General features: G+C 38.5%; 1 protein-coding gene across 1 annotated transcript; it reads right to left on the bottom strand.

Annotated features, from left to right (window-relative positions):
• Positions 1-68: 68 nt before the first annotated feature.
• On the bottom strand, positions 69-12351 carry pth2rb (parathyroid hormone 2 receptor b; the record flags this gene model as incomplete). Its single annotated transcript, XM_079471929.1, has 13 exons — positions 69-647; positions 1547-1588; positions 2042-2180; positions 4727-4821; positions 5949-6015; positions 6338-6398; positions 6852-7005; positions 7413-7596; positions 8080-8177; positions 8332-8447; positions 8522-8632; positions 11720-11825; positions 12292-12351. 13 exons carry the CDS (start codon positions 12349-12351, stop codon positions 69-71), a joined length of 1812 nt encoding a protein of 603 aa, XP_079328055.1.
• Positions 12352-18195: the final 5844 nt, after the last annotated feature.

Raw genomic sequence — 18195 nt, 5'->3', positions numbered from 1 at the left:
TGTGGCATCCTGTAAAATTTTCAAGTTATTATTGAAGTCTTGTGGAATTTTTACTATCTGAACACATGTTAGAGCACTTCCTCATTATCCTGATCTAAACTGTTATATCTAAACGATAAAGAGTGCTTGTCGTCCCTGCCTTTGGCTTTTTCTGTAGGTGTGATATTATCGTCCCTCTTCATGACATTGTTAGCATCCTCACCTGCTTCCCCAAGTGTAACATCATTCGAACTTTGTCCAATCTCCTCGAAACAAATGCTGAGGGCTTCCTGTCGTACAGTGATGTCATGTCCTTTACTGTGCTCTTTGAGGGTGATGTAATCGATCTGTTTGGCGTCTTCATCGATCTCTTCGGGAATCGAAGGCGGCAGGCTCTCAATATCTGAGTGACTGAAGACGTAACCCGGCAAGGTGGTGTGTATGTGTGTGGCGTGTACGAAAGAGGTAACGTTGGGTCGACCTCCGCAACGGTACACCCTGCTGGTGAGTAGGGCGGAGCTGTGGGTCACAGATGTCAGCTGGGACTGGACGCTGGTGCCGCTGCTGTTCAGAACCGAGCCGTAGCGATAGTTAGCCAGAGCTACAGGACCTTTCCAGTCAAACGCGAGCGTCCAGCGGAGCCATGTTTTACGTATTTCAGTCTGGACCTGAGGAGAAACAGAAATAAATGACAGGCTGTAAATTTAAAACTAAAATCTTAAAGCGGTACTTCATCCTTGTATCCAAATTTCCCGTGCTTTACTCACCCTCAAGGCATCCTAGCTAAATATGGTTTCCTTCTTGAAGAATTGTGCAGTCGGAGTTATAATACCACGTATCATTTTACTTCCAAGCGGTGGAATGGGAGTGAATGGGGGTTGACTTTCTGAAGCTCCAAAAAGTGCATCTATCGATCAATGAACTGCTCGACACGGCTCCGTGGTCCAAACAAAGGTCTTCTGAAGCGAATCAATGCGTTTGTTTATGAGAAATATCCGTATTGACAGCTATTAACGTTGATGTCTAGATTCCGTCATCAAATTGCGTGAACCATCAGATGACGCAAGCGTGTCACAAGTTCCCGGGACAAACGCTACATTTTACATTTTCTTCAAAAAGGATAATGTCAACTCTGGCGAGAGCTTTCGTCACCGTCATTTGCCGGATAAACAAGCCTCTGGTTCACACCCATTCGAGAGATGACGGAAACTAGACATCGATGTAAATAGCGGGTCAATATGGATATTTCTCTTAAACAAAGGCATGGATTTACTTAATAATTGCATTATTCTTCAAGAAGAAACACATATTCAGTCAGGATGCCTTTAGGGTGAATAAAACAATGGGACAATTTTGATTTGGTGGTGAAATATCCCTTTAAGGTCTACATTTGCATATGTCAAAACATTGCATTGCAGGTGCAAGGTGATATTGAGATTTCAGAATGAAAGTTTACTGTTTTAATACTTCATCTTGATGCAATATTTCCCTGGTGCATTGTCAGAAACAACACAGCCGTCTTGACTATGAATGAGTGTGAGTTTAGCGTGAGCAGTTTTATATTCACCTCTCCATTGCAGTAGCAGTAGATAATGGACACGAAAAATCCCTGAAACAGAGCAACACACATCGGTGAGAAAGACAAGTGGAAACAACCTATCACGACACACACTAGAAGATAAGCACACGTCAGGCAACCATCATACACATCATATTAAGAGCAAGGTAGACGTTTGTTTATTGTAAATTTACCATAGTTTTCATTTCCAGTTTTTGTTATCATTTTATTTCAGAAGGAAGGTATCAAGAAGTGACAGATTTGAACAGACAAACACTATATTGATCCCATGTGGAAATTTCCTATCTTTCCACCGTCGGCTGACAAGATGCCTATGTGCTTGCAATACAAATTATTAGTTATTTGTCACGCCAGCAAAGCAATTACATGGATATTAGAAACGAACGACAAACTCAGCATTCATACGCGTTAGAAAATGTAAAAAATGCCTACCCCCTCCCACGACAGTTTCATTGAATGTTCAGCGGGAGTAACGTGACTTACCTGGAAAGAATTAAAGAAGAGTTCACAGTACATTCTGAGCTCCCAACCGAGACTGGTGAACGTGTGCGGCATCCCCACAAATACAATATAATGCACACCGAACACCAGAACCAAGACTAGCGTGGATTTAGCCAGCTTCCTGTAGAGCGACAGAAAATAATAGAAAAAAATATTTTAACCTCTAGAAAAACTGTTACAGAACAAAATTATGGAGTGAAATTAGAGCCAAAAGTCTTTCTCCCTGATTATTACTCAAGTAAAACATGGCTGGTTGAGTCCGGTTTAAAGTCTGTTTTGACAAAATCAGATGAAATGTTATGGACAGCAGAGGAAACAGCAAATCTGTGATGAGATGTAATGAAATGTAAATCGCTTCATTACTTTAAGTTCAGAGCACAGGTCTTACTCTCATTAATAGTAAAAAGACTGACTGTGCTCGTTCATCTGGAAAGTAATTAATGACTAACTGCCTGCCTAAAATTTCACATGAGGTTATAAAACCCAAGTAGAGTTAAAATCCAGTGCTTCTGATAAACTGTATGTTTAATCTTAGTGTGATGCATCTATTTTATGTGCATATTTCTTATGTGCAATTAATTTGCTTGTATTCAAATTTTGCATAATGATCATAAAGTTGAATCCAATAATTTACAGGATGCGTATTTACTTTAAATTTTTACCACTCAGATCATGCTAACAACCACCCAGAACACAATAGATAACCCAGAGTAACTTACCAATGCCCTAACCACCCAGAACACACTATAATTCCCTAGCAACCGCCCACTAGTAAACCCCTAGTAACAACCCAAGAACCACCCAGAACACACTTGCATGATTAGCATTGCACTAGCAACCCCCCACAACACACTAGTAAATATTTACTAAAGTCCTGACAACCAACCAGAACACATTACTGCCTTAGCAACCACCTAGAAAACAAAGTACCCTAGCAACCACACAGAAAACAAGTGCAAAGACCTACTATCGCTCAAGCAACCACCCACAACACTTGCTTCAATAAAGCCCTAACAACCACACTACCCAGATAGCATCTGTAAGATGTCTGCGACAGATCTGCACATTTGAAAAATATCTGCGGTGTAAAAACATCTTAGAAAAGGCAGTTTTACTCACATTCCAGTCATAAATATCTTATAGACATCTAACATCTTCTAGATGTCTATATAATATCTGAAAGACATTTCAAAGAGGTATTGCAAAAATACATATTGAATGTGTAAATGTAGACGTCTCCCAGATGTATGTGCGCTATCAGGGTAATGTCCTAGAATCCACACAGAAAACACTTGCAAAAACACATATGTAACCTTATGCCATTGTAGTATGAAGGTAGATCAGTAGCAAAACTTGGGAGAATGTAGATTTTATATGTATAGATTTTATTCTCAGCCACATGACCCCATAATTTGCCACTCCTTCTCGCGCCTCTGAGTTTTCAAGTGCATTAGTTAGTTTTGCAACGGGTTTAAAGTAGTAGCAAAAGTCAAGGCGGGAAGATTTGAAAATGCTGTGACAGGTTTGAGAGGTTGTAGATTTGTGGTTGCAACTCAAATCTGAATCTAGGAAAACGTGTATATATGTGCAATGCATTTGTATCTGCCAATGTATGCCAGTTTACACATTTGTGACTATTTTTCAGGGCAAATCTCAACATTCTCAAGTTTTCACAATGAACTAAGTAACAAATACCTTCAACAAATACTTTACATGCTCTCAAGTTTTGCTACTGGTTTACCTTCATATAGTAGCCACCTATAACACGCTTTATGCCCTAGCAATCACGCAAAACAGATGAATGCTTTAGCAACCACCCATAAAATACTAGCAAGCCATACCAACCACCTAGAATATGCTACCAAACAAATATTAATGCTCTAGCAACCACCCAGAAACAAGTAGCAAACATTTACTAACACCACAACAGCCCTTACAAACACACTAATGTTCTAACAACCATACAAAAAAACTTTAGCTCAACTGGTAGTTTTGCACTACCGGCACCGCGGTTGTGGGATTGATTCCGTCATTTAATTCAATGTGAGTCACTTTGAATCTGTTAAATGCAAATATTTAAATACACTTAGCAACACGCCAGGAACCACAATGCAATACTGTTATTTCTGCAATTGCATCTTCTTCAAAAAACATACACTTGTAGTTTCGATCATCATTAAGCAAAACTAAGCCTCAACGCAAATACATTATATTATTATCATTGCTATAGGCAGCAGGGAGTTACAGTACATAAGAGGATTTCTGAAGATACAGTATTGGAGTTTGTCCCACTCTCGAGCTAGATGAGGACATACCATGAGTTTTAAACCCAGAGGGAGACTTTTAACGAAAGCAGTATCATGGTAGCACACTTCTATCTCTCTCAACCACTTCAAAATTCTCTCTCTGTTTCCTGACATTACAGCACTTTCTGATGTACAGTAACTCCCCAGTGAAGTCCAAACACACAGCGAAACATTATGAAGCCACGGCATGGGCTGGTGGGAAGTTCATCACGTAATCCCAAGCTGATGTGACAGCTTATATTATAAAACAACACATGCAACGAATCCAGATTTGTTTACCATCACGATTTAATATGAGGCGTATGGCACAAACCTTATCACAAGGTCACGAATCAGTGTAACGGTTATTTCCAGCACTCACCTGTACTGTTTGCACGTGTCGTACCTCCCTGCATTCGTTTCTCGGATCTTGGTGGCCAGGACTCGTACGATATTCACAAACAGAATGAAATTCAGCTACAAGGAAGAGAAATTGATAGTAAATGTCTATTTTTTTTGAAAATCTATCACTGAGAGGGTACTTCTATAACTAAAGGGAAATTTCTATAATGCATTCTTATTTATTTATTTTGTCTGTGTCCAGATCTAGAGTACTCGGTCAAAATATGAAAGAAAACATTCTGAACGATATTACATTTGATAACTTTGACAAGAAAAAAAGTATGAAATTATAATTAATTATTTAAATATTTATAATGAGAATATGATTGATCTAATCTGTTCATCATTAATGCCTGTTGTGGTTTCATATTTGCCACGACCAACGATGAAGTCTTTAAAAGTAACTTGGTTACCAAGGAGACCGTTTCTGAAGAACCAGCTTGAGATGAAATGAAACATGACATTTGAAGAAAACAAAACAATCAAAGCAAATATCGCTTCAACTTTGCATCATTTCTCTGAGAACACTATTTTTGTCAGGATTATTTCATTTTAAGCGAAATTTAGAAATCATAAAACAGCTATTAATCTATCCGTAGCAGGACATTGGCCATTTCTCCCCCAAAATGTAAAAGAAAAGCTATAAAGGCTGTAAAGAATTTTCAGAAATGATAGCAGATGATTTCACCATGTTTGGACATTGTAAAATAGCCCATAGAAATGATCCGCTATAAACGCTCACGTCCAAATTTGTCGCTGTGTTTGTTCCTAATTGAAGTTGTGCTGACGGACGCAAAACACGCATTTGTGTTTTGTCACATCATAATTACAGCTTTTCTGCCGTGAAAGGCTTCATTTCTTTTTAAAATCACAGCTCCATTAGCAAGAGAACCGGTTAGCAAAGCTAATAATTAACAGCATGGTGTCTCCATCTGCCCCATCCACCAGATAAATATAAGTGGACGATCTCGATCGGTGAGCGCGTGTCAACGCAATCCAAATCGACTCGTTGGATAAAAGGACGCTAACAACCTGTTTAATGAGCATCATGTGGAAATCACGTTGAAACCAGGGGTTAGCGCTGTATTTAGGATGCTTGTTCTTCTTCGATGAAGTTTACAGTATATGTGAAGCTTGGTGACATGAAATACTTTTCTTTTTGTGTAACTTTCAGTCTCTTGCGAGACTAGCGAGCGACTCACCCCAATTGCTGTCAAGATGGGAACCTGGTATATCCATTTGATATTTCCAGCGCTCAGCTCCCAGCACCTTAGAGAGAGGTGAAGAGAAATGTTATCTGAAGTGAATGAGAGATCTTGAATTTCCAGAGGCCCAAAACTTTGACGAGCCGTACGTGAACGTATTTCTATCTGTGTGGGGACATCTCCAAGAAAAAGAAATGACAAAGTACTGTCTTTGTTGGTTTGTAAAAAGATGGAAGGTAGTTTAAGGTGAATGGTTGGGGTTGGGATGTTAGTCTACAATAAGAGTTCTGTTATGGTGTTACACTAAAAGGTATACGTTTTTTATAACACCGAAGCCGGACTCGTGACAGAAGGCATGGTGAAGAGCATCATCAGACAAAGCTCACCTCACGTCTGCGAGCGTTGCCCTGACGACAGCCCAGGTTGATACGAAGAGCGCTGGCACACCTGCGGAGCGACAAATTAGAAGATGAAAGGATTTTTTTACTTTAATGCACCAAACATGCACAAAAACATGTTCTTAATTCTCTTTTTAATCGTTGACAAATTTATGAAGTCATTAAGGAATGACATGAGAAGTGCAGTTGTCATTTTCTGAATAGGGTCTTTAGAATTTAAAGGGGGATGTGAATTTTTCCCCCCAACAAGTGCCCCATTGGTTAAACATCTAGCCCGCCCCATATATTCGTCTTTGGTTGAATGGCAATGTCTGGCTCGCCTGCCGATTATTACTCATCAGACGTAAACCCGGAAACAAACAAGGCTGAAAATAAGTCATACCACCTCAATGAAAAGCAAATGGAATGGCTGCGACAGTCTGCACCTGGGCAGGCCAAAGCTAACAACGACCGAAGAAAAACAACGGCTGATCTTACACTGTGATCTTACACGTAAACTCACCCCAACCTATGAGGGTGAAACCCCACAGATACTTTGATTCGGAGAAGAAAGCCATGAAGATGAGGCTGTGAAGGTACAAGCCCTCCACTAGGATCCAGTAATAGTTGGTGGCGAGGAAGTAGATGAAGAAGAGGACGGTAATCTTACAGCCAACCTGGAAATACACAGAACATTGGATTCGGCCAATGAGAAACGTCAAATCATGAGTATTCGTCCAATCGGAAAGCCTTAATCTTTTATGATTAATCTAAAGTTGATTTAACGTAAATTAAAATATACACTGTAGCTTCTTTTCTTACATTGTGCGCATGTCAGAACTCATAACTAGCATCACGGTCTGCCAACTGTGCAACAGGAACCCCTCAAGAACGAAGAAAACTTAATTGACTCAAGAAGTCTCAAGTGAACATCCACCAATACTACAAAAGTTAACTTAATTTAAGTTAACGCGAACCAATTAAATTCATTTGAGCTAAACTAGCTTGTCGAGCCTCGCGCCACGTTTCAAAGTAATGAAATCGAAATGAAACTCATTAACTGGGTTTAACTCGGCACACTCACATACTGAGTCTTGTCGAGGGGAGAGATGGAGATGGTGCTGATGTTGTCCATCAGCATGGTGTCGTACTCCTGTACCACGCCGTTGGCATACACCACCTTGTCTTTTATGAAGATGCTGACCGCGCGGAGCATGAAGGACACAAATAGATGCATGTGGATGTAGTTTCGAGTGCAATGTAGACGCCTGAGGGGGATGTAGAGATCGAGAATTAATGCTAGGATACCAGCTTAAACATGTAGAATTTCTTATTTTAGCGTGTAGGTGCTGTTTTTGAAGTTTTTTTAATTAAAACACTAAACTGAAATCACAACTGGATTTGTCCGTCTGTCTTTTATATTCTGGTTTCAACCAGTTTCACAATCCCTTAAAAAGTATATTCTATATTTTTTCAAGACTGTGGGTCAAGACTACCGAAAAAATTTTTTAAGAGCTTTAATTAATAAAACCAAAGAACAAGTTGTTCAGTAATAGGCAATAATCTTCGGGGAACCCTACAGTAAATTTACCGTCTGAAGATCTTTAAAGATGAAGACTCCAGACTGTCTGATTCGACATGCCCAAACTCTTGAACGCCAAGCACTTGTGCGTGAACAAGTGTACTATCTTAGCACGCTTTGTAGGTTTCTAAATCCGCTGGTTGAGAAAACACACCTAGTGTTTACTTACCGGAAGTACCCGATGATAAAAATTGCGATTAGCAGGGAGCTGAACGACACGGCATAGCCGACGGTGTACATGATGTGTAGACGTTCAAAGAAGTCCCTCTAAAAACAAAAGAAAGTAGTTTGTCATTAAGGTTTATGAGTCATCAAATGATTGACAGCTTTTCAGATTTCACAGCCACAGAAACTGTCCCAGATGACCACGAAAAAAATATTATAAAGCTACCAAGTTGTTTCTACGGTCATCTTTACTTACTTTGCCTTTTCCAATGCCAGGAGCCAGAAAGCGTAGGCAGTCTGAATAGTTGACCCAAGTCCTGTTCTCCACCAAGACCCAAGATCCATTCAAGTTGCACTGACGGTAGGTAAACCCTAAGAGAAGATGAAAGACGGTTCAAACAGAAATTCAAACCACGATCGATTTCGAAGGCATCTGTGAAATGTACCATTGTGGTTGAAGTCATAGACATAGCTGGGGCATGGCACTTTGGTGACTGTTCCCGGAGATCCCTGAGGCCAACAAACCAGTCCATCCCATCCTGGAGAACATATCTCATCTGCGCACAAAATGTGTAAAGCACTATCACAACAAAGCACATTGTTCAAAACAAATGAAAACAAATCAAATCAGAAATTGACATCTAAAAATTGATAACTTTTTTGACAAGTCCATAAAAAAGTGGTGTTCAATTCCCAACTGTGAGCCAACTTTCAACCAACGTAAACGTATTCTACGCCATTTTTGTATCAAGCCAAGAGGGCGATACAGAGGCAAAAGTTACTGATTGCAACTTTAAATAAAACCTGAAATTGCATTGTAAGTCTCGGAGCAATAAAGCTTTTCTTTAGTCTTGAGGAATGTGTTTAATAATATCATTCCCTAGGTGGTCCATCTACATTCTCCTGTGATCTTGGCTTCTCTAATTTAATGTTTAATGTAAAGTTTACTTTTTGGTAAAACTTTAAAAGCCAAAGTCCTGGCTGTATGTTTGAGATGCTTTCGTCATAGCACTTCCATTTCGCAAAACAATAATCCTTTGACTGTTTCCTCTTTCCATCCGGTTTATTGATTCAATCTTTTTTCGAATCTTAAGTGCAGGTGTTCCGTAAAAACATTGATCTGACCCCCGCAAACATGTGTGGGAAAAGGGCAAGGTCCTTGTATGGAAGAACTCAGCGACCGGTCAATTCCCTCAAAGGAGGGGACAGGATCCATGGCGCTACAAGAAAGTGATGCTATTTATTCAGACACATTATTTAGAGGGAAAGAGGGAACCACGAAGATCATTTAGTCTAGCCTCTTCAGTCTTGAAACATCTATACTGCCGTCTTCAATCATCTCTGAGATAAAAACCATCAGGTCAATGTTAAACACTCACAGATGTCATTTTTCACACATCTACTGTACTGTATGATTGCTTTGAAGCATCTGTGGAACATCCGACCTCAGGCGACCATCTGCAAACCTTCAGTGTGATGTTTTTAATGACACAAATAGAATTGAAAGAGATATCAACAAGATGAGTGGATGTCAAGAAACAAGGTTTGAAATGGAAAGTCAAAGATGTCAACTCAAAGATTTTGATCAAAAGACCAAGCTTTATGCTTTTAGCTCTATACAAGAGTCATCGACTGAGTATTCGTTTTGCTTGGATTTGTCTTTTTCTAAAGAATCTTAGGAGACACGAATGCCCAAATGATACATAACAGAGAACTCAACTTTCCTAAACTATGAAATGGCAAACCCCAAAGCAATTAAATATTCCTCTGCTGAGTCTGCATAATAACAAAGGATTTTTATTCATTATTTTCCTGCATTAGAGGTGGATTATTAACACCAGTTAGTGTATTAAAGTCGCCATGGAAAATGTTAGCGACAGCATTCAGTCTCACTAAATTCAATAATGATTAGCAAATGTCTTCAAACTAAAGAAAATGTATAGCTTTCATGTTTACAATGTTACAATGTATAAAAATATTTAAAAAAACGTCATAGTCATAAAAGTTCGATAAGACGTCAATCAGATAAATTTAAAGTAACCTGCAATTTTATGCTTCAACCAGAGATGACGATAGAGAGGCAAAAGTTGTAGGCTAATAAGCTCTTAATGTATGCCATTACGTTATCTATGAAACTAGATTTTCCCCGTTAAGTAAAGGAGAAACAAACTTGGACCCTTGACTCGGGGCAAAAAGCAACCACCCAAGACACCGTTTACACCTATAATTATCACCGTTTACCTGCTCTTCAACATAGCTTACTTTTTACAGAAACACTTCTGATATAATACAGCCATGTGTGAGATTATCAGACACTAAGTGCATATGGTTTGGACAGACTGCGTCCGTGCAAACCCATCTCATTCTCTCTCATCATCAAAGTTCTGATCGCTCATGTGTGGTCCAATCATCTGCAAAGTTCCGCCGTCGGACCTGCCTCAGCATCCTAATTCAGACGGAATCTTACTTCGGCATGCCTGGTCACACAATCGGGTAACGTGCGGAAAATGATGAACCCTAATGCGTGATGATGATAAACAGGAAAACTGTTCTGGAAAACATCGTGCGTCATCCTGTAAACACAACAACACAGTCACTAATGGATTCTGCTACAATCTGTGACATCACAAAAAGCCACATCGGATGGATGGTGATGGTGTTCTAGGTCAGATTTAAGATAAATCCTGTCCATCCACTACAAACTGAGTATTTAAACCTACAATGTTTGGATACCCTTCAGCCGAAGGACAGCTGCGCATTTGCATTGAATAAACTGTGACCATCATTATGTCATTAATTGTAAAAATCAATCCGATGCGATCAGATGAAAGCGAGCCTGCGAGCGTTGTTATAATTAAATACGGCCGACTTTAAAGGTGACTGTTAATCGATAACAACCGCGATCGATGACCCTCTGTACCCAATCATCCTTCGAGTGAGGACAGCAATGTTGAGATGCAAAAAATATTTCAAAGCAAATTTGTGACCATGTTAGCTCCAGATATATTCGCATCTAAAATGAACTATTCTGGAACATTTCCAAACCATGCCGAGATCTTATAAACCATGAGGTTTTGCACAAACGTGCGAAGTGCACGCCAGCTTGAAGCGTGCAGCATTGAAACAAAAGATAGACCTTCTAAATACTTCCAAACAGTTGTATACTCAGATTAGTAAACTGATAGTGTTTGTGTCATACCTCATACGGTAAACATTTTTGCAAGGGGTCTTACACTTTTAGACCCCAAATATATGCAAGACCTTTTCGACACACAAAACTATGTGGCTGTTAAATAATTCAGTGTCTAAATAAAGATAACAAACTGACAGATGGACAAACAAATGAGCCGACAACTAAACAAAAAACAAAAGATTCGGTTGAATTGAATGTGATTCAGATTGTGTTAAATAATTCATCTGAACAGACTCAGATGTGACAGTCTGTTCCATGGATTTGCATCAGATGCAGTTCATAATTAAAAGGCTTTGACAAATAAACAAATCAATAAAGGACCTTCATGGGTTTCAGTAAGAATGAGAATCATTCATCTCGATGTGCTCGGATATTACATACAAATGATACTGAACATCACAAAAAGATTTGGTTTTATAGAAATTTAGAGAATCCACAGATGGGGTCTTACCGTTGGGGTGAATGTGTTCTGAGATGTTCTGAAGGCACTGAAGTTTGATGTCGTACAACAGGAGGACTTGTTCCTGAGCTGTTAAGCCCACCTCGGGGTCCACATGCTGGCCACAAACAAAAATCAGATGTAAAGGGCGAGAACAGACGATTTTAAGGTTTCATGAAGTTGTAAATGCACCAGGTATCATGACGAGGTTTGAGTGAAATTTTAAGCAAAATAAAATGTGCACAGCGTTTTGTCAATGATGAATTTTATGTTCATAAGGTGAGGACTACTTTACAAAATAATATGTTAAGTTCTCATTCAGCATAGCAATGTTGTAAATGTCAGAGAAATACGATTATCAGAATTTAAATATTCAACCATTTAACATCCCATTTTATGATGATAGTCAATAGATCTGTCGAACATTAAGCAAACATTTAAAGGATGGCTTTTCTACTTCAAATAAAAATGGCAAAAATACCAAGTACACAATACAAAATACCAGTTCTTCTATATGTTTAGTTTACAATATACATCATTACGCATGAATATTTACTGTAACGATGGATAAATTATTTTCTTACCTGTGCTATAACTGAAATACCAGGCAAAACTTCAAATATCCACATCACAATTATCCACATTTTGATGTTTGACTTTTAAACTTATAAACAGTCCTCTTGAATCTTCTGCTTCTGATTAAATAGACAAACAAATGCTCACAGTGTCTGTCAGTGCGTAAAGCGCACTGTGCGTGGATCGTGTACATCCATCGTTTTATCCAGCTCTCGCACTGGAGAATTAACCCAAGATCTGCCGAAACGAGTTGAATATCAACACTTGGTGAAATAGAGACCTTTACACCGGTAGACAAGCGAGATTTATGTTGTATTGTACCTCTGCGCAATCCACAATACTGGGGAGGAACCCTTGAGATCTTCTGGTGTTGGTCAAGAATGACTAAATACAAATGATCTTTGCTGACATCTGATCAAGGTGAGGTGAGCATTAATAAATAAAATAATGTTAACTTAAAGGCAAACACTACATTTTTACATATAATTATTTAAACAATTTAGCAAATAACATTTTTATACAACGACCCAAAAAGTTTCTGATCGCAAATTATCAGTTATGCGCTAAAAACTGGGGACATAGCAACATCACGCCAATAGATTTTGGTTAGGATAATCTTCCGTAAAAAATGATATAATGTATTAATTCATAACATTATAACTTATCACATATCATCAAACAAACATTGATTTATCTTTCCTAAACCAAGTTAACTGGTTTAACTGGTTAACTGGTGCAAATAATCTCAGCTACCCAAAAGGAATGACGCAAACCCCTTCATGAAGTCTTTGAAAAAATATCGCACTGATAAAAATACGAATTTTGAAAGAAGCGACCCTTTAAAACTCAACGCGGATAGCTGAGATAGCAGTCCATATTCTGGACTGCAACCTATTAACTGCATTAACTCGTATACTGCACCGTAACTTTAACAACTGCATTAACTTCAACAACTGCATTAACTCACCTATTGCACTGCAACTTTAATAGCCAATGTCAATAATCTATGCATACCTAAGTCACTTGCACTATTTTAGTCTAAATTATTATCTGTTCATACCCACCTGTACATTAATGTTCATAGTATATAGCCATCTGTGTATATTGTTCATAGTATATACCTACTGCTAAATATTTTTATAGTCCATGCCCACTGTATTATATTCTCTCATATTGTATTCTGTATTTATTCTAACTGTATATCCTGCACTTGCTAACTGCACTTCTGGTTAGACCTAAACTACATTTCTTTACACTGTACTTGTATGTGTGTAATGACAATAAAGTTTAATCTAATCTAATCTAATCTGAGCTCTCCACAATGCGCACTACAACAGAACGGGTCGCTTCGGGTTTAGACGACATTTTCCCCACTTAAACTCGTGTGAAATGTTTTGTTCCTCTAATATTTTAAGTGGAAATAAAGCCTTGATTTTTATTCCCCAAGTTTTGTTTCAATTTTAGTCCAAGGGATTGGAAACCCGGGTGCGCCCGTGCGCTCCGACGCACCATAGAGTTAGCGCGGGGACGCGCGTGGAAGACGTGATGGGCGGTTTAATTCAATATGTAGGCAGTAGATGTCTTCAATAAAAGACAGCCAGACCTACAGCTGTGCAAAAGCACGTATAGTGTTAAGATTCTGCTGTGGATAATGACCTGGTTTAAACTTGATCTTGAGATAGGATGTGTGGAGATTAATCTCAATACATCATCATTTTCCTCTGTAAAGTGAGATCTTTAGATAATGCATGCTATTTGGCATTTTGTTTAGAAACACTTTATCTGTATTTCTGCTATTTACAATGCAAGCTGTTTTAAAACCTTTTCAGCAACGTTAATGATACAATTACAAAACACCATTATGATACTTTTTGTCATTTTTGTTTGGAGGATAGAATTCACTTGAATGATCAGTGTGTGAACCCAACATCCAACACATATGCAAATGCTTTTTGACTCCACACCAGCTGGTTTTGAAAGAGAAATTTAAATATCTGAATTTACACTTCACACCTTTGTGTATTTGCTGAACAATAGATGAGCAAATGACCCTGTATAGATGAGGCTTGTATACTGTTGTTGGCAAGAGACTGTGGGCGTTGTGAGTGTTTTCTAATGTAAAAATGATGACATGATGCCACAGTCGCATATTTGGCATGTAAATATCTGCAAAATAAAAAATGGCCTGTATGAGGTGTACACAATACTGAAAATGCCTCAAGTTTAATATTGTTGCGAACAAAGCAGAGAGAGGCAGAGAGAGAGAGAGAGAGAGAGAGAGAGAGAGAGAGAGAGAGAGAGAGAGAGAGAGAGAGTGTGGAAGAGAGTGAACAAACGCAGTAAAATCTGGCAGCAATCTGAAGGCGACTTTAGAGCACACCAGAAAATTTCACCTTAACCACACTGGTTATCGGTTTCAAACAGACCTCCTTTCTGCTTTCGTTCCATTCTGGCGTTCTTTCGATTCAAGTCCATTACATCTTTATATTTTCTGTCCTACATTTTCAAAGACTCCCTTCCAAAAAAGTTCCCTCTTTCTCCTGTCCACGTCTAAATCCTCTTTTCTCCCGGACTCCTTTTATTTCGGATTTGGCACCCTCCTCTGCATTCTGGGCAGGGGCTCATATTGACATTGTTTCATTTGAATTTGAGTCATTTGGTTTATTCATCCGTCCCAGATTAGCGCTGGATTGCTGAATCCAATCCGCTTCATGTCACTGCTAAAAACAAACCTCATTTAAAAGACACAGTTGAACAGAATTCTTCTACTGCTCAGTGCACAATATACACACTTGTTTTTTAAATAGGGAGCCATGCATACTGCAATGGCTGTTTATGCATATATTACCTTGGAAATAGAATTACTTTATAAGATATAATAAGAAATTCTATGACATTACTGTAAATATCACGGATGGTATTGTGAGAAGTATACAAAATCGTATGGTTAGGGTGCTACTCCAAACAAAATGGATTCCGATCAAGCATTTACATTTAGTCATTTAGCAGACGCTTTTATCCAAAGCGACTTACAGATGAGGAAACATTGGAAGCAATTATAACAACATAGGCCACAAAATACATAAGTGCTAGTCCATTAAAGCCTAGCACAGTATATAAAGCTAAGAATAGTGAGGTTAGTAAGGGTATTTTTTTTATTTTACTTTTTTTTAAAGAAGGAAAGGGAAGAGAATTAGGAAAAATCAATCAGCGAAGTGTTGACGGAAGAGATGCGTTTTTAGCGTTTTTTAAACGGAACACAAATCTTTTTAAAGCTTTCGACTAGATGAAACATTTTGTTTGTTTGCTTACACCACCTTTTGGGTATCTAACAACTTGTGTACTGCCTTCTGTAAGAGTTAAAAAAAGCATGAGTAGAATGAAAGAAAGACCAAAACCACTAATAAGGTCCGTGTGTTGCAGGAATAACAATGATGAAGCAGGGGAACACAGAAACACATCCGTGCATGTAACAACCTTCTTTCCACAAAACCAAGCATGATAAAAGAACAATCTGACACATATTAAATGTGAATCAGACGTGTGACGAGACAGTGCACAAGTTATTTATTTGAATAGTTTACTAAATGTTAACATGCTATGGAACCTGAACGCATTTGCTATCCTTCCATAATCATCAGTGGGGTTGTTATGGGAACGGACGGTCGAAGCCAACTTTTCCATTTCACACTTGTGGTTTCTATATTACTTTTTGTTCTCGCTTGATAATGTCGTGTTTGCAGTCTCATTGTAATGCTAAATCCGAAATGAGCTCTTTTAATATCACAGGTCTTTCTCCTTTTCGTTTCTTTTGCCATGTCAACTATTATGGCTGTGTTCATGAAAAAATATAAAAAAAGGACTAGGCTTGGTTATTCCACTGAATTCTATGAGAAAAAAAGAATATCCATTAGGTCCCCTGAGAAATGAAAGAGCAACTGAGCTGTTAAATCTCATTACATTCAAATTAATTTACAAAGGAGCACATATGCTGTCTGTTTGAATCCGTATTTGAGTATTATAAATGACTTCCTGTCTATTGGTGTTGTGCCAGCAGCTCTCAAAATTGCTACTGTAACCCCTGTACCAAAAACTAACAGCATTGATTTTGAGAACCTAAAATATTTCCAATCTCCCCTTTCTTGCAAAAATTTTAAAACAAATTGTTAAAACACTTTTTGAGCCTCTTCAATCTGGCTTCCGTAAAATGCACAGTACTGAAACAGCTTTCGTTATGGTCATAAATTATTAATCTGGTGTTCCCCAGGGGTCTATTTTGGGCCCTTTACTTTTTAAGCTTGTACATTTTCCCTCTTGGCCAACATCTGAGGTCTCTTGGTCTTCATTTTCATTTTATGCAGATGACACCCAGATATGCAATGCCCTCCACTATTATTGGCATCCTTGGTAAATATGAGCAAAGAAGGTTGTAAAAATACATCTGTTTCTCCTTTTGATCTTTAATTAAAAAATCTACAACATTCCAACATTTCATTAAAGTAAAACAATTTGAAGTAAGGGGAATATAATATTATGAATTTATTTTATATGTCACACCATGGTTACAATTATTGGCACCCTTAGAAATTCTAATCTCCCAAGTTTATTGATATGAATTACCACACCTTACAAAATCTAATTTCCAACATCAGGGCAATGATCAAGAATGATCAATGAAAATCTGCTTGAAACCGGATGTGTGTCTATGTTGTCTTAATGCGAGGAGAAGAATTTGCATGGCCAAAGACTCCTCAAAGAGCACAGATGGAAAATTACAGTAATCAGTTGAATTTTGGGATCAGAGAGCATTTAATACAAATAAAGAACAACTGTACCTCCATCACCACAAGTTGTTTGGGACACTGAACAAGAAACAAATATTCTGCTCTAATGCAAAATACAAACTCCACCATATAAATCTGCCATACTGGAACTTCAACCAGGACAGAGGTCTATGGCCATATGAAATAAAAAATGTACTGTTTGGCAGCAATAACAGGTTTGGTGCACACAGGGATAAAAAAGTCCCCATGTCCACATTTAAATATGTCGCTAGATCTTTATTGTTATGAACCTACTTTTACACCAAGGGTGCCAATAAAAGGTGAGGGGACTGTACATACATTCAAAGTCTGATGTTACAGCGGCTGTTTCTTTTCTTTCACACTGTATCTCTGAGATAAGAAAATGTCTTAAAAAAAGTCTTAATAGTGATAAGACTTAAAGTGACGCTTATAGGTTCACCTCACCAGTTATGTAAAGCTGAGCCTTTAGCCATCAATGTGGATGGCTCAATTATACAGTTTCAAGTTACATAAAAAACTCATCTCAGAAATATTGATAGATTACGCCCCATGTTGACATTTTCTGTTGCTGAAATGTTAATCAAGACTTTGTTTTTTCCCGAATTGACTATTGCAATGCATTGTTGGCTGGAGTCTCAAGACCCACCCTCAGAAAACTACAGTTGGTACGGACTTCTGCTGCTCGTATCTAGAACCAGTACAAGGGTTCCTCTGAGATTAGAAATCTGAAATTAGAAATGCAGAATCTTTCAATATTTTTGAATCTTCTCTTAAAACGTACTTTTTTAGGGTTGCTTGTGAATAATGTGAGTATGATGTTGTGGTGAGGAAGGCGGGACGAGAGCCGTGACGCGGGGCCGGTGGCGTGAGTGATAAGTGGAAGCAGCTGTGCGCGCACCGGTCCCGCATTTTATCACGGAGGAGATTGGGAGCTTAAAAGGATGTTCGGCAGGACTGTTGACGAGAGAGGACCGGGCCCGGACATATGTTTAGTGTGTGTATGTTTTATGGCCGGCAGTCTACCGTGAGGTGGCTGTCGGTCAGTTACGTTATTGTTTATTTAATTAAAGTTTTTATTGTTTGAATGTTCGCCGGTTCCCGCCTCCT

Source organism: Barbatula barbatula, assembly GCF_947034865.1.
Source record: "Barbatula barbatula genome assembly, chromosome: 13".
NCBI lineage: Eukaryota > Metazoa > Chordata > Actinopteri > Cypriniformes > Nemacheilidae > Barbatula > Barbatula barbatula.
This window is presented reverse-complemented; position numbering and strand designations above follow the sequence as displayed.